We start from the raw sequence: 21,946 nt of genomic DNA, 5'->3' as shown, positions 1-21,946 counted from the left end.
TGAAGTCTACTCTGCTGACTGAATTTTTAAAACAGATCTATCAATGTCTCACAAGATGGCAAGGATCGTGTTTCCATTTCCTAAGAAAAATACTAAAAGCTGCTAATTGCAAATTCAGGCACAAGAACTACTGCTTATTGAGTGCTGAGGTTGTGGTTGTGGATGCCTGCCAGCGGTGTGACACATGCACCATCTCGTCCTGAAGTGATCTTGCCAATTCCCTCCCATTATTAATCATGTGACCAAGGCTGAGAGAGATTAAGTGATTTACTCGTGGTCACACAGCTAGTAAGAGATGGAACAGAGACATGAACCCATGTGTAACACCAGAGCCAAGGCCTCTCACCAATTAGCTCTACCACTTCCATAATATGCCTCACTTTCTCATTAAAACCAGATTCAGCTTGAAAAGGTTTTAGCTTTTCTATTTGTTCACCTTTCCAAATAGTCAATAATTTCATCTTTCTACTACTTTGCAACATTCTTCTATTAATTGGACTGAATGTGTTTGGTTTCCTGAGAGCTTGGCGTCTCAAGAGTGAATTTGTGTTCTCCCCAGCTGTTTATTGACCCAATGCTCCCAACCATAGGGCTTCCAGGAGAAGCAAAAACAGAAGAAACAGCTGGGTCCTTCGGTGGGAAAACAGACACTTACAGTCAAATGGAATCATCTAGTTAACCTCTGTCCCAGAGCAGAAATTTCCTTTCCAAAATCCTTGACAGATGGTAAGTCCCATTTGAATCAGGAAAATAAAAGCTGTAATTTTTTTTCTTGAAGACGCATGCACTTAACACAGAGAGGGAGAAGAAGAAACACCCCCTCAGGAGGCAGGATTATGATTATGCCACAATCCCTTCTCCTTTCCTTCCTCCCTTCAGGACTTCTGACATTCATGCACATACATCCACAGTGTTTCTCAAGCCACGAGATATGGGACTCAAACCGTAGGGTCAACCATATGGGATCTGGCTGCCTTAACCACTAGGCCATGGAGCCATCTCCTAATGCCATAATTTTAAGCCGATCTCTTTCCTAGGTATGTCTCTCAATGCTTGACAGTCAGAATCAAATTTCTTAAACCCAAACTTCTACCACTGGTTGCTTTTATCCATCAGCTCTGCTTCTCTATTCTGGGTTCCAAATATCCACTATATGAGAGCCCTAAAATAAGGAAAGGACCCACGGAACCTGGTATGAACATGACAGCTTGGCAGAAAGGCAGGACCTCGGCTTCACCCAGACCTACTAAGCCAGAATCTGCAATTCTACAAGATCCTGGGTGGTTCCTATGCATATCCAAGTTTCAGAAGCAATGCCTTAGAGGTCTCTCTTCACTTACTGCAAGGGACTGTGCATAGCCTTAGGGAGACAAGCATGTTTTCTCACCTCACAGTTTATGGAGGGAGGAAAGGGCTAAATCAAAACCAGCAACAGTTAAAAGTAAAAAACAAAACAACTACTAGAGACAAAGACCAGTGATGTAATATTGATACAGAGCCTGCCTGTACACACCGGGCATACACCTGCCAGTGATTCAGGCTGGCTGAGAGTGGATCATGGCGTGAGGACCCTCTTAAGAAGGTCTTTCTCTGTCTCGCCCATGGAACAAATAAGTATGTTTAACACAAACTTTGGAGGGACTAGATGTTGGTTGAGGCAAAACACAATGTTCCGTGAAGTGATCCCACACGGAAATGTTCCTGGTTCAAATCCAGAGACCTCCCTGAGTATGCCGGCATACTCCTGGTTATGAGTGATCCAAGGCTGGCTGAGGGTGGGAGTGGACCACAGCTTCGGAACTGTTGGGGTTTGTTCTCATTTTCTCTTTCATGAAAGAGATGAATAGGGGCCAGCAGGTGGTGTGGTGGTTAAGGGTGCTGCATTCCCACATGACCGACTATGGTTCGAGTCCGAGACCTGGCGACTTGCTTTCTTGCTTTCCTTTTCTCTGCCTCTTTTTGGTCAAATTTAAAAATAACAGTAACAACAACAAATGGAATTAAATAAATAATTCTTTTAAAAAGAGAGAGAGATGAATAAATAGACTTAAAAACATCAGCAAACAGCGTCATGGCATTTACGATAGGTCAGGTACTCCATTCAGTGTTTTATATGGATTAGTTCATTTAATCTTTACAAAAACTCTGTGAGGAGGGACCAGCAGATGGTGTAAAGGCTATGTCACTGGACTCCATGTAGTCGGCCGCAGTTCAAGCCCCGACCAGGTGGCTTAAACTCATGCCAGGTGTGTGTGCATGTGTGCCCAAGATCCAGAGAGGAGAATGGAGGAGAAGGGATTGTGGAGTGGCCATCCCCCCTGGGGAGTGATTTCTCACTTTCTATCTGTCTCTGTCTTTCTGGAGAGCAACCATGCCCTAAAGCAAAAACCTCTCAAAAACAAAACAAAACAAAACTCAAAAAACTCTGAGTGACATATAAGAATTCTTTTTTTTATTTTAAATTGACAAAAGGTACATGCACTCACCAGAGAGAGAAATAGAGAGAGCACACCCTATAATGAGGCACCATCATGTCCCAATCTTTTTTCCTCCATTTCTCTATCTTGTCAAGATTCTGGGCATGTAGAGACCAGCAGTTGGCGTAGTGGCTACATCGCCGAAATCCCATGTAGTCAACTGTGGTTTCAGTCTTGAACCCGGTGACTTAAACTCACGCCAGGCATGTGTATGTGCATGCCCAAGATTCCGAGAGGAGAATGGAGGAGAATGGAGGAGAAGGGATTGCAGTGTGGCCATCCCCCCTAGGGGGTGATTTCTCACTTTCTGTCTCTGTCTCTCTGTCTCTCTGTCGAGCGCACGTGCCCTATAGCAAAAACCTTTCCAATTAAAAAGAAAAAAAAAAGATTCTGGGCATGTGTATCCATGTGCCTGGCCTATTTCTCAGATCTTTGGGCTCAGATTTTAATCAGGGTCAGCCTTGTGGGATCCAGCTTCCAATGTACCACACTTAACCAATGCACTATGGGACCTGCCCTAATTTTCCCCTTTTTAAGATGATGGGAAGGAGGTACTGAGAGATAAATAAAGTGTCCAAGGTGAATGATCATTAAAAAGCAGAGCTGGGACCAGTAGTTAGCATAATGGTTATGTCGTTGGACTCTTATGTAGCTGACCGTGGTTCGAGTCCCGACCCAGTGGCTTAAACACGCTGGGCACATTTGTGTGCATGCCCAAGATCCCAAGAGGAGAATGGAGGAGAAAGGATTGCGGCGTGGCCATCCCCCTTGGGGGGTGATTTCTTGCGTTCTGTCTCTCTGTCTCTCTATGTCTGTCTGGCGAGCGCACACGCCCTATAGCAAAGACGTCTCAAAAAAAAAATTAAAAATAAAAAGCAGAGCTGAGTGTCAAACCCATGTAGTTTGACTTCAGAAGAGGGGCAACTTATCTACACACAAAGGCCCAGTAAAGATATCCTAGAGAAGATAGCAGAGGCTGGGAGGATGAGTGGGCACTGGAAAGGTCAAGGATTCAAAGAGAATGAACAGAGATGGGAAGAAAATTTCAGACAGAAGGGAAAAGACACACAAAGGCCTGGAGCATAGAGCAAGCATACCAGCTGCAGGAGGAACAACGTCAGTCCAGCTGGACTATAGAACTTGGTGTGTACACTGCAGATGAGCTGGGAGGTGAGCACTGGAGACTCATGCAAACTTCTGAGCATGTGTTTAATACGAAGCACTCCTGGAGAGCCATCAAGGGCTCCAGCAGTAGGGTAACCTCTTCAGATTTGCACTGGTTCCTCTGGTTGCAGTGAAAGGTGGACTAGAGGGAGTGCCTACACTAGGCACCAAGGAGGCGAAGGTGAAAATGCAGAACCAGGTGAGGAGTCTGTGGCAGCAGCTCAGGTGAGAAATGCTGCTGCAGCTGTTGTAAAATGCCATCATTTCACCCATGTTTAAGATCTATCCTCCCAGTCTTTCCTCCATTAACTTCATTCCCACTAAGCAACGGATGTGGAATCCAGCATATTCTAATAGGACCCAGAAGTTTTCTGAGCAGCATCATTCTCAACTCACTTGAGCGGAAGACACTGTAGTTCTCCAGACCTGGGTTCAACTCCCAGGTCCAGCATAGTTCCTGACCATCTCTGGGTTCAGGGTGCCCAACTGCAACACTCACATCAGAGGGGTGGCTGTAATGGTTAAGGGCACAAACATGCCATGACCCTACCAGAAGGCCCAGCACAAAGGAGGAAGGTACTTAACAGCTCTTAGTTTTTCATGTTCATGAACTGAATGTAGCCAAGAGATCTCAGAGCTATAAGCATGAGAGGGAAAAAAGACGACATTGGGGCTCAAGGAGACTCCCTCAGAAGATGAAGCCATGGGGCTGGATTGGTAGTGTGGCAGTAATGTACTGCTCAGGCAATGCTGCAGTGCTGGATCCATGTAGAAGATCAGGCATGGCTCCCTGGTTGACCTGTACATGCCAGGTACATGCACCCATGATCCTGGCTGGCTGGGAAGGGTAGGGGTGAGAGATCGTGGTTTGAGGCTGTTGAGGGTGCTTGTCTTTCTCTTTTTCACTGTCTCTCCCTCATGATACTTAAAAAAAAAAAAAAAAAAAAAAGTTGAGGGCAATAAAGTCCACTTTCCAAGGAGAAAACAAGTCAACTATGCGAAAGCTTCTTAGAAGACTCAGAGAATGATTACAGGATAGCACATGGCATCGGTATAAAAAAATAATAATAATCAGGGACCTGTTGACTTAAAAAGCCATCAGTAAAAACAGAGCTAGAATTGGGAATGGTAAAAAAAACCACATCAGAAAAATAACACTAATTCCTTGTCAACCAGTATTATGGACCAGTATTATGCCAGGCACTGGGCCAGGAGTCAGAGCAAGATTTGATCCCTCCAGGTGCTCCATAATCTAGCTCGGGAGATAAAAATAGAAGATGGCTGTGATAAATGCTATACTCAAGGTTAAGTAGGCAGTAAGCAAGCATCTCTACTACATATTCATCTTCTCTTCTGTCAACACAGCTCAGAATGACATATTTTGGAGATGTAAAAGAAGAAATTGATTGAGAAATCCAGTAACTTTATCAAGATCAGTCCCCTTTGAAGAGCAGTTTAGACTAGTTAAGAAGGGCCAGGAGGTGGTGGCACAGCGGTAATGTAACTGGCCATGCAACTGAACCCACATAGGAAAGATCCTGAGTTCACATCCCAGGACTCCCTAAGCATGCTGTGTATGTGTGTGTGCCCATGATAGGCACCAGCTGAGACTCGGGTGGAATGAAGACTGACAACCTTGTTCGGGGTACCTGACTGTCTCTCATGGAAGAAATAAATGAACTTAAAAAAAAATAGGTTTAAGAGGAGGGTTTCTGCTGTCAGAATATGTGGGTTCGAATTCTGGCTCTGCCATTTTTGGCTATGTGAACACTCAACCTCTTAAAGGTCAATTTCCTTATCTATAAAAGGGTATTTGCCTTCTGGGCTTAAAGAGATTTAAAAAATTAATGAATATAAAGAAAACTATAAGAATTAAATTAATTAATTAGCTAATGTATATAAGCTCACACAAGGAATTCTCTATTATTTGCATTTAGAGAAGCTAGGTTATTGTTAATTATACAGAGTTTTGGACCAATAAACTGTTTTTAATCCACGGCTCAAAAATACCAGCCTGATAGTATAGGTGCAGGGTCAGACAGCGGTGAAAGTGGTAGGGTACAAAGCTCTTTCCCACATGGAAAGGTTCCCAGTTCAGGTCTGGAGAACTCCCTGAATAAGCCAGGCACACATTTGCCCATGGTCGGAGGCCGGTGGCGGCTGCAGGTAGATGTGATGTCAAGACTCTATTGGGTATGCGGTCTCTCTCTGTCTTCCTAAAGGAAGAAATAAACAATCTTAAAGAAAAAAACTGTGTGAGTGAAAACCCAGGGTGATCCAGTCCTAATTGTGACACAGTATTACTCTTTGACCCCAGGAGACTTCTAAATTTAATTTCCTCACTTGTCATGTAAGGAAGGGAAAGAATTACCATAAGAACAAGTGATTGACCATAAATCTTCACCAATGCTCTCAAGACAGGATTATAAAATCCTTTGCCAAAAGAAAAAGTCTTAAATCAACCACTTTGTGGTGCTTTCAGGAGACCCATGTGACAAGTGACAGAATGGCCCTATTACACTGCCTGGGATTTCCAAATCCATTTTGCCCTCAATGGAGAAAGCCACAAGGCAATACTGGGATTCAATGAGAGGACAAGGTTAATATGCTCGTTACACTGGAAGGATTTTGTGCCTACAGAGCTGAAAATCGTTCCCCATTAAGCAAGTGAATTGTAAGGGTAAATGAATATAAAACAGAGGACTGAGGTCTGCTTTCCGTGGGTGACTCGGATATTGAAAAAAGAATAGATCCAGGCCATCGGCGTAAGCATAAGCTCCCTTATGCCCACACTCGAGGTACGTGGAGCCTTCAGACTAGCATCTCAGAGCTTTGAGCAAGTAGGCAGGAATTCAGGGAGGGACGCGCTGCTGTGTGGGACTCCAGCATAATCAAGCAGCAGGTGCCATCCCCGGCGATTGTGTAACACCCTGTGAACATTCTATGCTGCCCGGGGAACTGATTTAAATTACAGTTTTGTTCCCTTTAAATGGAGTCTGTTAGTGCAAGATTGAGATAAGCTAGTCAATCTGAAATGAAGATTATTAAAAACCTACTAATCTTTTTATTAAATTTGAATTCATTTTATGAATACAGAACAAGTTGCAAGAGACTCTCCCACAAGGCAGCTATGCAGCGCACACACGCACAAAGCCTTCAATATGCCTCAAGGCATTTACTTGACAAGCACCTTAAATAGACTGATTTTTCTGCCTTATTTAACAAGACAGGCAGAAACTAAGTCCTGTCCCCCCACAGCGAAAGGACCGTCACGGATTAGAATCAAAAGAATAAACAAAATTTAATTTAGGCCCTCCCCTTTGCATGTGGGTATTTAAAACTAAGTAAGATATGGGTTCATTCCTTCAATGCCTTGCCAAAAGAAAAAAAAAAAAAAAAAAGAGCTGATGTTGCTTAGCAACAATTAAAACAATGTGCAGGAAAGGAGGGTGGTTTGAAAGAAATCTGAGTCAGTGAGTTTGTTATGGTCACCCTGGATGACCTTTGTGACCCAAAATCCTGGCTGCATCCCCATCTGGCCTCGGGTTAAGGCCTGACTCTTCCCACCATACTTCTTGACCAAACGACCTGTCACCCCAAAGAAATAGGAATTACATATGGACTAAACTCCAGTGTTTTCTCATGAAATGTCAACCTGCCTGTTCCGGTCACTGAGAACAAAGTTCCAAGCTATAAGGGATCTTGGAAGTCACTTCACTTAAATTCCATTTAACGGATGGGGAAACTGAGGCCCAGAGAGATGAAATGGCTCCCCTAAAGTATCATGACCACTGGTGGAAGACACAGAAGTGGACACAAGTTCTGATGTCAGATGATGATGTTTTCTCTAGTCTCAGCGGTTTTCCTACATAAGACTATTCGCTAAGTGAACCTAAATTGCAGGCAAGACTATCATTGGCTGAGGAGGTCACTGACACTCCAGTACTTCTTATCACCTGACCACGAACAAGGCCATTCTCTGCTGAGTTCCCATTCAAAGCTGCTAGGAGGTTTCAAGGCCAGTTACCAAGAATTCATGTGAGATGTGAAACCCTTCTTAATCAGATCAACCTACTAAATCCACAAGCCCCTCTAGAGAAGGTGGGTTGACAGTGCAAGCACTCTGGGACTGAGGAAAGGACTGAATGAAAATAAAAAGAATACAAAACTCCGATCTTTGAACTCATGGCCATGTTTTTTAGGCCTAGGAGAGGCTGGCCATAGGCAAACACCACACACTCTTCACCCCAGTATCATCCCAACAGTGTGATACTCAGGCTGTCATTTTAAGCAGGGCCCATGCTAAACAACCAGAGATCTTTGGCCAGCCTTTCCCTCTGGACATGCCCAGAGACTGGGTTACACTACCCCAGTCCAGAAACTCGCTCATACTACAAACAGGACTCGCTCATGCAGTAGGTTAATATACTGCCCACATCTTGACCAGGTAATGGCTAAAGTGATGTCAAAAGAGGCTAGGACTTTCATCTTCCTACCTGGCGCTGTTCCTCATTTCAGACAGCACAATCAGAATTCCCTGGTGCGTTCTCTATTAGTAACCGTGAGGGTGGTACGAGTCCTAGCTTGAGAAAACCTCTTACCCTGCATGGAAAAAGGTCCACAGGGCAGAGAGGGAGAAAGCACTGGGCTCAGCCTTTCAAGAGGCTCTAGCCTGGTCCTGACACTCACAAACCACACGCCACTGCACTAGCTCCCAAATTTGTCACCTCAAATGGCTTGGGGTATGAGACAGATGTGCCCTGGCTGAGGAGGTGCTACAAAGCTAAAGAGAGCTTAGGTGAATGGCATCAACATCTACTTTACCCCAGCACAGTGGGTTTTATACTCCATGGATACTGCACCTGCATTGCTTGTTTGCATAGAAACAACGGTCGGATGATCCACAAACTGTGCTAGCCAAGTTCCTTAGAGATTTTAACTATGTGGTTTGGTGGTCAAGTCAGCTAGATCCTACAAGGTCAATTAAATGGTTCGAGTCTCAGACCTTGTGGCTTGAAAAGCATGCCAGGCACGTGTGCCCAAAATCCCCAGAAAAGGATGGAGGACAAGGGACTGCAGCACGGCCATCCCCCTGTGGGGTGATTTCTTTCTTTCTTTCTCTGAGAAGCATGCATGCCTCATAGCAAACAAAAAAAAGGAAGAAAAGAAATGAAAACAAAGATGTTTACTATGTATTGCTATGAACTTTCATGAGAATGTCTGTATTTTCCTCCCTGGAGTATAAACGGCTGGCATACAATAAGTGCCCAATAAGTATTTGTGGAATGCACAGTAACATTCTAAGAGGCATGTGACTTACCATGACCAAGTTATCTAATTTCCCTAATTTCCAAAAGCCTCCATTTCCTTATCTGCACAATGGGAACAACAATACCTATATATCACAGGTAATTTATACTGATTAAAAAAGTTTATTTATGGAAAGTGCTTTGCACAAAGTAAATGCTCTATCAGTATCCGCTATTGTGATTTATAACGTGGATCTGCTTCTTCACAAAACTCTAAGACTCCTGAAAGGAGGAGCTGTAACTCCTCCTTGCCTCCACATCAAGGATAGCAGTTAGCAGAGGGCCTCAACAGTAAAGCGAAAGACTTGTTTTCATAATACATTAGCTTAGATTGGATTATTGTGCTTCAGATCACTCACTGGGGGAGAGAAAAGTAACACAGGCAAGGAAGACACTTGCCTAGAATGTACACTCGCTCACCTGACGTCTGATCCCCTCCCTAATTCATATTTAACCATTATATATTTAACAGTTAAATATATAATAATATATAATATACAATGGTTAAACATATAATAATGTCTTCTTCTGCCTCACCTTTCCCTGCCCAAACTCCTCATTTTCAACTGTAAATTCCCCTTCGAACAGCATTTCTTCTGAAACGAAGGCATTCCAGTAAGGTCAAAAGTCACACTCCGATGACACTGATATGGCAATTCATGACCAAGAATTTGGGGCCAAGTTTAGTGTCCTGAGGTGAACAAAGAAGGTCAAGCTTTGAGGACAAGAACTTGACAGCGGTCCCTATCTGACAAGGGAGATTATAAAACACAGGATATAATTAACACTAAAGTCTATCTTACATCTTTGTTCCCAAAGCCCTAGGTCCTTGTTCTGCCCCAGTGATCCTGGAGGTTCTATTTAAGACAGCTGAGATTCCGAGATCGCAATGGAGAATGATTGCTAGCTTCCATCTTCTCTTTGTAAAAGATGCCTTTATATTTAGCATCTTAGAGGGGAAGGGGTGGGTAGGAGTGAGAAGAAGAAAAGATAATACAGGGAAAGGAATTCACTAACCACAAAGTTTCTATTCCCAATTTCGGTCTGATGTTTGTCTTCCCTATTTTTTTCAAGATGATGGGCAAAGCCAACACAAATCAGGAAGAAAAGAGATTCTGCCTTACCTTCCACGGACACGGGGGCATTAAAATGGTCCCACATTAACAAAAGAACTAAAGTAACCAAACAGGCTATAGCTCCATTCCTCTCACTTAGAGGACAATGGCACTGTCCAAAATTCAGTCCATTGATGAGAAAGATCTGGCTTATGTGAAACAGATGTGTAGCCTTCTTTTCCTCCTACAAAGTTAAGGGCAGGAGGTATATTAAAAAATATTATTTTTAAAAAGAAAAAGCAGCAGCAATTTGCTTTGGAAATGCACTTTTAACCATCAGAGAAAAACAAGTGTGTTCCATGCTTAACTCTTCAACAGAAACAGGGCTTCAAAAAGGTCCTGGAGAAAGTGTATAATGAAAAGAATTATACACGGGTTCAGAACTTTTTTGCACCAAAATAAACTTGTATTTACATCCCATTTCTTCACTGATTCTTTGCATTACCCTTATATATTGTGAAAAATAAAGCTACCCAGGGGGAAAAAAATTTGCACGAAAATAAACTTATAATTTAATTCCACTTTTTCATGAACTCCTCAAAGTACTCTTGTATATTATGAAAAATAAAGCTACTAGTCCCTGAGCAGCTACCACATCCAAGCACTCTGTTAGACTCTTTATCTATGTATCTTTTTTGTCCTTAATTTATTTACTTATCCCATGAGACATAGAGACAGAGATATAGGGTCCCAACAGCGTCCCAACATGGAGACCCACCTGCAGCTCCTGCCGGCCTGGATCACAGACACTGATGCCTGGCATAGTCAGAGAGATCTCCAGGTGCAAACTATTTGCTTTGCAGAGCTTTGAATCCTACCACTGTGTCAACATTGGCCTCCATCCATATCATCTCTAACCCTATTGTTTTTATAGGGAAGTAATTGTTTTCCATTTTACAGGTAAAAGAATAAGCTGAAAAAATGATGAAATCGATCAGGATTGTATATGGGAGCACTAGGCCTCAAATATAGTCCCAGAGGATCCATGTGCACACTCCTAGCCTAAAAATATATTAGTATAATCAGATCCTAAAAGGAGTTGCATATATGTTCTTTCCTTTTTGTCACCATTTATGCGTATCAGGCTTTGTACTGTATTAAGTCCTATGATGGAAAAGAGTAAGAATAATGTGGGCCAGTCTGCAGCCTCATGGTTAAAGGAGCTGGAGCCCACATGGCCAACCCCTCTTTGAGTCCTGGCCCCTGCACCTGTGCATGCATGCCCAACATTCTGAAGGGATAGAGTAATGAAGAAGGAATTGCAGCAACACTACCCATGCTCGGAGGGTCAGTCGGCCGGTCTCTCTCTCTCTCTCTCTCTCTCTCTCACACGCACACATACATACACATACACACACACACACACACACACACACACACACACACACACACACACAGACACACCCTTCTGGCAACCAAAAAAAAAAAAAAAAAACATGCTTATACAACCCACACCCCTCTTTGAGTCCTGGCCCCTGCACCTGTGCATGCATGCCCAACATTCTGAAGGGATAGAGTAATGAAGAAGGAATTGCAGCAACACTACCCATGCTCGGAGGGTCAGTCGGCCGGTCTCTCTCTCTCTCTCTCTCTCTCTCTCACACGCACACATACATACACATACACACACACACACACACACACACACACACACACACACACACACACAGACACAGCCTTCTGGCAGCTAAAAAAAAAAAAGTAACAAAGGCTTACTAAGCTCTCACGTAACAGGCTCTTCCAGTACTGAATTTTTAATACACATTTAATCTTCACAACAATTGACCTTATGACATAGGGACTATTACCATCTCCTGTTTTACAGATGAGAAAACCAAGGTTCACAAAAGTTAAGTCATTTATTGAGGGTTACATAGCTATGATGTAGTGAAACCGGGAATTGAACCCAAGAAGGATTTGATTTGCCTACACTATTAACTACGAGGGTTGCAGATCTCAAGAGAAGCTCACAAAATTGAAAACCCAAAGTCAGAAGCCACAGGGAGTAGTACATAAACAGGCATTTGGTTTCCATTTACTTAAGAACAGGTTATGATGGTTCTCAATATAGGAAATAACTTGGCAAGGAAACAATGGAAACAAGAGCAAACCCAAATGACTGAAGGCAGCTTCGCTGATTGCTCTGATCAAGACGCCATCATCCCATTCGGCTGCTTTCCAACATCTCTCCTACGTGTGTTTGTTAAACTCCAGGGTGCAACGGCACCATAAGGAAATGGACTAGAAGTCCTTCCAATCTGCCCAACTGCCCTGTGCACAATTTCTAAACATCAAAATGACTTTGACTTTAAAATATACTTATATTTGGAAAGGCAGCAATCCCTTCCAAGAGAGATCTCTTCCTTCATTTTAGAAGGAAAATAATTTTTTTTTTTTTTAAGTAGGATGCACCGCAGTGGAAAGAATGCTTTGGAAATTTTTTTAAAAATATCACTGTCCAAGTTCCATGGTGCAGGAGCAGATGATTCCAGCACTCTGCAGCAGCTTGCAAAGGCCGACCTGCCAGGGCCCCTCACCTTTGTGCTGGGGCCTCTAGGTCAGAGCAGGGAATTTATGAAACCCTGACCTACATCTACAAAGCCTACAGCAGAGCTTGTTGTGAACCAGATTTTCCCACAAATACAAAGCAGCTTACAACCCAGAAACCTTTATTTTTAATTTATGGTGAAGGGCAGTCAACACATCGAGTCACTGCCATGTGACGACCTGTAGAAGCAGGCCAGCCATAAAAGGAGTTTAGTTCCTTCCAAATGGCCTTTATCAGACTGTCACTTTTATCTCAAAACAGTCCCTTGAAATCAGTCACCAAATATACATCCAAGCACCAGGCACTTTTACCCTAGAGCCAGGAGAACATGCATCTCATCCGACTTCCCCTGCTATGGGCCTATTTATCTTAATGTTCTAACCCAGGATTCAGATAGCCACTGCTTCATTCGTACAAGGATGAACCTGGAGGACATTACACAAAGTAAAATAAGCCAGAGACAGACAGACAGAAGCCATGTGATCTCACTTGTATGTGGACTCTGAAAAAGCTGATTTCATAGCTACAGAGAGGTCATCAGGGGCTGCTGTGGTCAAAGGATGAAAAATTTCAGAAGGAATAAGTTCTTGTATAACAGGGTGACTACTAGATATTAACAAAGTATTGCATTCTTGAAAATTGCTGCAAGTAGATTTCAAGCATTCTCACCACAAAATGTAAGTATGTGATGTAATGCATGTTAATTAGTTCAATTTACCCTTTCTACCATGAACACAATTTAAAACATGCTGGTACACCACAAATATATACATTTTTTTGTCATTTAAAAAAATAGGTAAATAAAAATTTTTGAAAATGTATTTTAAGTAGAACTACTGGATAACTTTGTACCAGTGCATTAAAATCTCAAGGTTTATTTCACAACCCCCAAAGCCTGGGTATAGAATGGAATAAGAGATCACCCTGGACCCAAGAAACATGCTCCTGACCTACCTCCCCTCCCTTAATCCCAGCTGCTAAAGCCAAGCCTAGTTCAGCTCTTCTCTGAGTCATGAAGTTGGTAGTTTTCAGCCAAGCCTGTTAACTAGCAGTCCTAAACTCGACTGCAGAGTCACGTGGGGAATCTTTCAAAAATCCCAATGCCCAATTAAATCAGAATCCCAGGGAGTGGAACTCAGACATCAGGAGTATTTCATGTTCTCCAGCGATTTCCCTGTGCAGCCAGCATTGCAAACCGGGGCTCCTACTCCACCATCACCAGGCATGAGACCTCAGACAGGTACATCTGTGTGTTAGCAATCCACTCACAGGGAGGGGGGGAGACTTCCCCACTAACGCAGGCAAAGTCCTTGGCACCGTACCCAGCACTGTCAATCACTCTTGGCCCTTTTCACATTCAGAGTGGGTAGTTAGTTTTATGAGTAACTGAATTATGATCATTGGATCAAATCTTACATTTCTGCCACCCTCGAGATTTTGTTCTGGAAGGAGACATGGAATAGGGGTTGAGAAGAAAACAGCAGCAGAGCCAACAGCTGCCTCAGGTTCCTGTCACTCCAGGCCGCCAACAATAACTCTTTTTAAAAACAATCCCCTCCCTCCCACTGTCAGGTGAAAACATTCTCCTGATAGTCTTGAGCCAAATTAGAAGAAACTCAATGTCAAATGTCTTCCAAATGGCTTCGCTCCATCTGAATGTCTGCTTTCTATTTTATTCTAACTTTTTTAGCTTTTATGCAAAAAACTGAAACAGTTTCTATATCAGTAAGCAATGAGAATTTATATATCAGGTGATATAATCTGAAAATAGCAAGATTTGAGACCTCTGGGACCAAGACTATCAATCAAATATCTATTACAGCTAGTTCTCAATCTCAGAAACATCTAAGAACTACCTGGGACGCTTTAAAAAATGCCAGTGCCACAGTCCAACCTCCAAAGATTGGATGGTCTGGAATGGAGCTTTGAGTATCAATTTGCTATAAAAAGCTCTCTCAGATATTCTAATATCTGGCTACGGCTGAGAACCACTAACTACATCAACCACAAAATGTTCATCACTAGGGCCGGCAGATGGCGTGGTAGTTAAGGCACTGGACTTGCACATGGTCTACCGAGGTCCAAGTTCTGTGCCCAGCAGCTTGATACTCACTCCGGTGTGTCCAGGTACACACGTGTAAGTGTGTGTCCAAAATCCCAAGGGGAGAATGGAGGAGAAGGGACTGTGGAGTGCCCAATCCCCCCAGGGGGTGAGTTCTTACTTTCTCTCTCACTGCCTCTGTCTCACTCTGGCAAGTGTGCAGGCCTTATGCCCAAAACCTTTAAATAAAAAGTTTACTGTTTAAGATATCAACTGTTTTAAATACCTCCTCTAATAAAATAAGCTACTATTAAAGGAAGACACCAAAATATAGGAGGCCTAAAAAGAAAACCTACACTACCCACATCTTTCAGCTCAAAAAGCAAGTGCAATAATCAAGATCTTATTATCCCAGCAGAGGCATCTAAGAACATCAAAACTCTCTAAGGAACAATGAAATCTGCTGAAATGATAAATGTTCTTTGTGATTGGATACATAAATCTTATTTGTTTGAAGCAATATCTGCACGAACGTTAGCTTTCTACTGAATTAGCATTTAATAATATTCAATAGACAAAGCAAGACTCTAATAACAGTCACTCCATTTTGACACTGAATTTACCTATGCAATTTTCAAGAAGTTAGAAAGCTTGGGATTGAAATCATACTCTGGAAAACTACATAAATAAACTTAAAATTGCTTAAAAAAAAAAAAAACCAGAACACAGCAAAAAAAAAGCCACATATACACAGCAACACACTTCCTAAATTTTCATGTTGAGTCAAGGAGCCTCCAGGAAGGCCACCACCTTACCTCTGAATTTCTTAGGTGGATTGTTAAGGTCTCCGGCTTCTGGTTGTACAACACAACGATCATCGACCAGGCTGCAAGGAAGGTAAAGACCACTGTTATATCAACCCAACTCTGAGAAAATAAAACACTAAGCATTATTCGAATATCAGATATCCTAGGGCTTTTCCAGTGTCAAAATTTGACTGTCACATACTCCTGCCAGGGTGCTTCTTATACCACAGGTTTCTCACAAGTGCAGCTAAACTTGACTCCAGGCCCACCATTCTGCTTCTGCAATGGCCAGTAAGCTACTCTTTTCCTTCACCACATCCACAGTGGGTTTGGACACAGCCTGCAATATCACTGAAGACAGAGCAAGGGGCTGGTGCATTCAACTAGTGGTAGCTGAGGAGTCAGCTTTGTGCCAGGCACTGTACTGGGCCCTGGGCTGTGAGGATGAATATGAGCTTGGGCCCTGCCCTTAGGGATCTTAAGGCTAGAGCAGGGCCCACAGAAGCGCATTGACAAGGAGAGAAGAAGAAGAAGAAACAATCAGAAATGGTGCCTGAGGCCATCCAAGAAGTGGCAGGTGGAGGAAGTCATACAGAAATGTCGGAAGAGTTGGAACAGACGTGGGAGGATGAAGAGAACATTTTCAGGGAGCATGAACCTCCTGCGTAAATGTATAGAGATGAGAAAGGACTTTGGAACTTCAAAAGCAACCCCCCCCCAAAAAAAACACCAAACCAAACCCCCCCTACAACAACAACAAAAAGCCCCAAATTACAGAAAGACCCAGTATGTAAAGTCCTGACCCATCAATCTAGCTTTCACAATTCTTTCAGAAGAGCCACTAAATACAATTTTTTAAACATTTATTTTGTAAGAATTACTTTATTTATTTATTTATTTATTTATTTATTTATTTATTTTAATTTGACCAAAAAGGAACCAAGTGAGAGAGCGAGAGAACTTGAGAAAGTAAGCTGTCCAGTTCGGGACTTGAACCGTGGTCGGCCATGTGGGAGTCCAGCACCTCAACCACCACGCCACCTGTTGGCCCCCACTAAATATAATTTTTAACAGGTGAGTACGCTGAGGCACTTAGAAGTTACATGACTTGTTCAAGTTCCTGAAAGTTGTTTTGATAGGACTAGCTTTTTAATTTTCCGCCCAAGGGACCACAGAGCTTACCCCCACTAATGTACTATCATTTTCCAGGGTTCTTCCATTAGTCTGGGCTGCCTCTTATCCCCGATGCAAGGTACCATTAAATACGCAGCCTTGGCTCTTACTGCCTGTTGCTCTAAAATTCCCTTTTACCTCCTAAAGTCCTGCCGGTCTTTCAGGACCCTAATTCAGAGCCCCACATTTTCCCAAATCCCCCAGCCTTTCCTGCCCCAAGCACTCTCTGCCTGTCCTCCTACACTGTCCCAACCTCACACCTCATAGTTGAAACTCACAGACAACAGCCCCAGGAAGAAGGGAGTGGTCAGCTCTGTGGGCCAGAAGATGCCCAGTGCTAACAGCCTTGTGTTCATCTGGTGCGTGAATCAGTGTCCAGAGTAGCCCACCAGCAGTTTCCCTCCTTCAGCTTCAAGACACAAGACACTGGCTCTGCCTCCCACCCTCCCCCCATCAACAAGAGACAGCACTGGGCAATGACCTGAGTTCTCATGCACAAATCGAGGGCAGATGTGCCTATAGAGAACTCAATTCTGAGCCCCTGAGACTTGAAATATGAGGGGAATTCAAACAGTTCTTAGGAAAAGAGAATTAAAGTACAACTTTATTTGTGGGCAAAATTTGAAATCCATACAAATTTTTCATAACATGCATGTTCTCTGACCGTTCTGAAGACGCCACTCAAACAGCAATGCCACCAGAGCCGACATGGTATTGAAAGACGGTCACAGAATCCGGCGTAGAGCCGGGTTAATTAATCAAGTCCTCAGACAAGGAGGAAGTAGTAGGAGAAAGGGCCCCCATCAAGCTTAGAAGACAAATACTCTGTAAATGACACTATCAGCATGACCCTCCTCATTTTCGGTTTCTTCATCTGTAAGAGGAAAGAGCTCCTCTCAAGGATTCTCAATGAGGGGGCTAGTCATCAGACTCTTTGTTCCAAAATATATCAATAGGACCCTGTCATGCCCAGGATTACTAAAGCTGAGTTCTAGGATGGAACCTTTACTTTCTTTCTTTCTTTCTTTCTTTTGGAGAGGTTTTGCTATAGGGCATGTGTACTCACCCAGAAGACAGAGACAGAAAGCGAGAAATCACCCCCCCAGGGGGGATGGCCACGCCGCAATCCCTTCTCCTCCATTCTCCTCTTGGGATCTTGGGCACACACAAACATGCACCTGGTATGAGTTTAAGCCACTGGGTCCAGGACAAGAACTGCGGTTAGCTATGCGTGAGTCCAGTGACGTAGCCATTACGCCAGCTGCTGGTCCCTGGAACCTTTTACTTTTAACAGCTCCAAAGGTGATTCAGAAGCACACCACTGGCGAGTGCCCACACACGCACTGGCTCTCCAAGGTCCTGCTGGACTTCCACTGTCCAACGAGTCAGTTATACCATTCTCAGGTAACCACCATTCGAGTATAAGGGGGCTGAAGTTGGGGAGCTAGGCATCCAGTCCCATAAAAATGGGCAGTCACACACTACAGTCTATAACTGGTGCTATCAATGTTAACAATAATTTTAAAAATAATTATTTACTTCATTTTTATTTATTTTTTAATTTGACTACAGAGAGAGAGAAAGGGAAAGTGAAAAAGCAAGCCACCAGATCCAGGACTCGAACCAGTCAGCCAGGTAGGAGACCAGCACCTTAACCACCACACCGCCTGCTGGCCCAGTGTCAACAATATTAAAGGGAACAAGAGAAGTCAGACTTAATTTCCTAAATCCATTTTATACCATCTATCCTCAAATATGTGCAGGCAATCATGGGAATCAAGTATCCACCTGAAGGTAGAGTCAGTAGCCCAAAGTTCAAAAACGAGTCATCCAGACTCAAGGGAGAGATGGGCAGGGCGGACACATCATCACTTTGTAATACCTGAGGAACACACGTACAGAGTTTATACTCATAGGAATGTTAAGAACGGGTGCCCTGGAAGAAAGAGAGGAAGGGAAAGTCAGTGCTGAGATTTCCGGGAATTCGTGGTCTCAGCAATTCACTGCGAGTGCACCTGGGTGACCCAAGACAGGGGCCGCAGAGCCGTGACGAGCATGTGGTGGGGTCGAGGTTTAAAAGGGAATTCAGAAAGGGGCTGTGGCCAGGCAGTAAGGAAGAGAGTGCTCAGAAAAGAGACTGTCCCACAGAGGGGGCCTATGAGGAGCCTGGGACTCGGATCCACTCACTCGGGGTCTTGAGCTGTGAAACCTTGGGCAAGTGACTTCACCTCTCTGAAGTTCTCAAGTTGTGTCCCCATTCACAGGGATAAGGACAGTGGTCTCATAAAGAGTTGTTTGAGGAGGAAGGGAATGATGCAGGCATAACACTTAGCACAGTGCCTGGCACACAGTGACACCCGGGGACCCGTATGGTGCTTACCACTGCCATTTATTATTGTTGTCATAGCTGAAAAATAAGACGATGAAAGTCAACCATGTGGGATGGAAAGAGCCAGTCAGAAGAAAGAAGGGACAGTCACAGGCAGCATGAGCAGCAGGAAGCTTCTCTGCCAAAAGCCACTGAGGATGAGGTGGTCCATAATGTAGAGGTTAGGGCTACTGGGTTGTCGGAAAAGTCATGACGCATTTTTACACAAAAAATATAGAAGGCATCTGTCATGACTTTTCTGACAACCCAACAGAAATAGTCACAAGATCTGGTGATCAGGCAGTCATGGATGACTTCTTTTGGTCAGGTACTTTATTATTATTATTATTCTTAGTATTTTTTTATTTTGCCATAGGGCATATGCACTTGCCAGAGAGTAAGAAAGGGAAAGCAAGAAACCAGTCCTCAGAGGGGATGGCCATGCTGCAATCCCTTCTCCTCCATTCTCCTCTTGGGATTCTGGGCACAGGTGCACCCATGCCCCATAAGATTTTTCAAACTGCCAGGTCCAGGCCTAGGACGATGGTCAGCCATATGGGAATCTAGCACCTTCACCACCATGCACCTGCCAGCCCCCTTTCAGGCAACTTTCAAAAATGAAGTTTTTAAACAGTGAGAGCACAGGTCTAATTGAGCTCTAATTCTGCATCTGAAATAATTTGCTCCTTGTGGGTGGAGTAACCTAAATGAGAGTCTGGGAATACTCACTGTATGTAAGTACTACAAAACAAGCAAGCTTTAAATAACAGCTATCATTATAAAGAAGGTTCTGGCTATTGGAAGAAAGAGGTTCTTGGAGAAGTTGTTAGTCTTCCTTCCTCCCACGTACTTGAGCCCAGCTCCTGCCAAATGCAACAATGTCATCCCGGGCCTCAGGACCCCTTCCTACACAAAGACAATGGAGACCCTTCGTGACTATTCTGGAGTTAACCATCTCCATTCTCCATTCTGCTTTGTCTGCCTGTGGGGCGATTTCATTTCTCATTTCCTCTCCTAGACAATAGGAGTAGGAGGAGAGAGGAGAAGATAATCAACTGAGCCCATTATGGAATATGTTTATACCCCTAGCGTTGCAGAAAGATTGCAGAAAGCACAAAAAGGCAGAAGTCTGATTTACAGAACTTGGTGCAATTTCCAACTTTAAAATGCGCATGGCCATCTAAAGTCGGAACAGTTCTGTTTTGAAGGCAAAAGAGGAGCAGACGCGAAGATCTGGTCTCTGCTCGTATGATCAATGCGTCACTACTGGAAAAGAAGAGCTTTTACCAGGATAAGAAGCACTTCTCTGGGTCTACGAAGATTCATCTTTAAAGTTTATTTCACACACTTAGCACGTTTCCTCCCTGAACATAAAGGAAATAGGCATTGTAAGAAAGTCTGAATTACTAGCGTCATTAGCGACGTTTTGCTGTTTCAGAAAATGACAGTAAACAGCGTGTTGGGATAAGAAGTCAAATTTGACTAACATAGGATTTGATATCTGTGATTTCAACTGCCCCTGGAAAAGCCATGTAAAATGGTGACACTCTTATCTTGGGGGGAAAAAAGCACAGTTTCAGTTGACAGCATGATGTCTTAAATTCTGCTATACGAGAAATCGCATGTTCTTACCCCAAGGTGCTAATAAATCCATTCGTCGATCCCTCCGCGTACAGAGAACAAATGTCTCCAATGTGCAGGAAACTAGACATTTTGTCAGACATGTCTTTCTTGAAAATCCTAGACAAAATAAAACATGCAACATTGTGAGAAGCAAAGAAATGCTCGGGGGGTTGAAGGGGGGTGCGGAGGGAGTCATCCAGAGTTGGCTTAGCTCAATTTTCCGAAGCGCTTTACTTAAAAGTCAAATTTAAATCAGAATTTGACAGGCAGGCAATTCAATGAGCCAAGTAAGGACATATGCAACAACATTTTCTCCCATATATCATTTACTTTCAGGATGTTCTCAGCACAAGAACATTGGTCTCGAACAAAGCCACGCCTGAATCAGACTGAACAAGTGGAGGACCCTCGCTAATAGAGAATATAAAGACGGCAGGAACTGGGCCAGGAGTGCTGCAGCCATTACGAGTTGGAAAGTCTGACTTCAGAAACAGGAGCATATTCAAGTTGCCTCGGGGAATGTTCAGTCAGAAGGAAACACCTGCTATAAAACTTTGGTCTGGCAAGGCCACAGTGCCTGGGCTTGAGGTACCAAAGCAACAAAATGAAATTATGAAGAGGAAACCTGGTAACAAATATCACAAAGCTCTAGTGGCCTTGGAAGCATTCAATGACTTGTATGCACTTCAACCAAATGCCACTGAAATGTCCCTTCACCACGGAAAGGACCTCAGAAAGCACCTGTCTGAGGCCCTTTTGCGTTGGGATAAAAATAACAAGGTTCCCTGGCCGGAACGCGCAGCTAGTTAGAAGCAGTCCCAGAAAATGCTCAGAAGTTCCAGGAAATCTCTACATAGCCTAGAAATCATTAAACACACACACAAATAACAACAAAAATATTGACATGATTCATAGAAACAGCTTTCATCGGGGCCATAAATATTGAGGAGTGGGAGCCAATTGTAAAAAGCTAAACTGACATTTAAAAGCACTCTCGGCTGTGTGGGAAGGAGGAGCTGGAGTGGCCTGTAGCTCATCCTCAATGTGTCTGCAGGTGCCTGCGTGTAGAAGGGAAGGGAACAGAGGTCTTAAGACCTCCCTCCACCCCAAATCCCTTTCAACACCTTTTGCCATTACTTACTCAAGCTCCCCTTCCAGAAATCATTTATCCCACCAGGCCCCGAGATTTGTAACGGTGTGGGAAAGTCTCTCTCCTAGAATGGTTTCCTGGGTGCCAAGTTTTCCTTTAGAAAGAACTGTGCAGCCATGATCAGCACCCCCTCCAGCGAGCACTCTCCAGCCCTACTTAGCAGGCATGCCAG

At 43.6% G+C, this 21,946-nt stretch overlaps 1 protein-coding gene across 11 annotated transcripts in view; it reads right to left on the bottom strand.

Moving 5' to 3' along the window:
* ITPR1 (inositol 1,4,5-trisphosphate receptor type 1) overlaps positions 1–21,946 on the bottom strand; it is a 404,888-nt gene that overhangs the window by 355,369 nt on the left and 27,573 nt on the right. For all 11 annotated transcript variants that reach the window (XM_014585765.2, XM_027769774.1, XM_014585767.2 and 8 more), the window contains exons 3-4: positions 20,634–20,741; positions 15,470–15,540 (exon numbers count right to left, since the gene is read on the bottom strand). In XM_014585765.2, the coding sequence (XP_014441251.1) occupies positions 15,470–15,540; positions 20,634–20,725 (163 nt within the window). In that variant the 5' untranslated portion in view covers positions 20,726–20,741. The remainder of the gene's footprint in view (positions 1–15,469; positions 15,541–20,633; positions 20,742–21,946) is intronic.

The sequence above is a fragment of the Tupaia chinensis genome, unplaced genomic scaffold (assembly GCF_000334495.1).
Source record: "Tupaia chinensis unplaced genomic scaffold, TupChi_1.0 Scaffold000089_1, whole genome shotgun sequence".
Classification (NCBI taxonomy): domain Eukaryota; kingdom Metazoa; phylum Chordata; class Mammalia; order Scandentia; family Tupaiidae; genus Tupaia; species Tupaia belangeri.
This window is presented reverse-complemented; position numbering and strand designations above follow the sequence as displayed.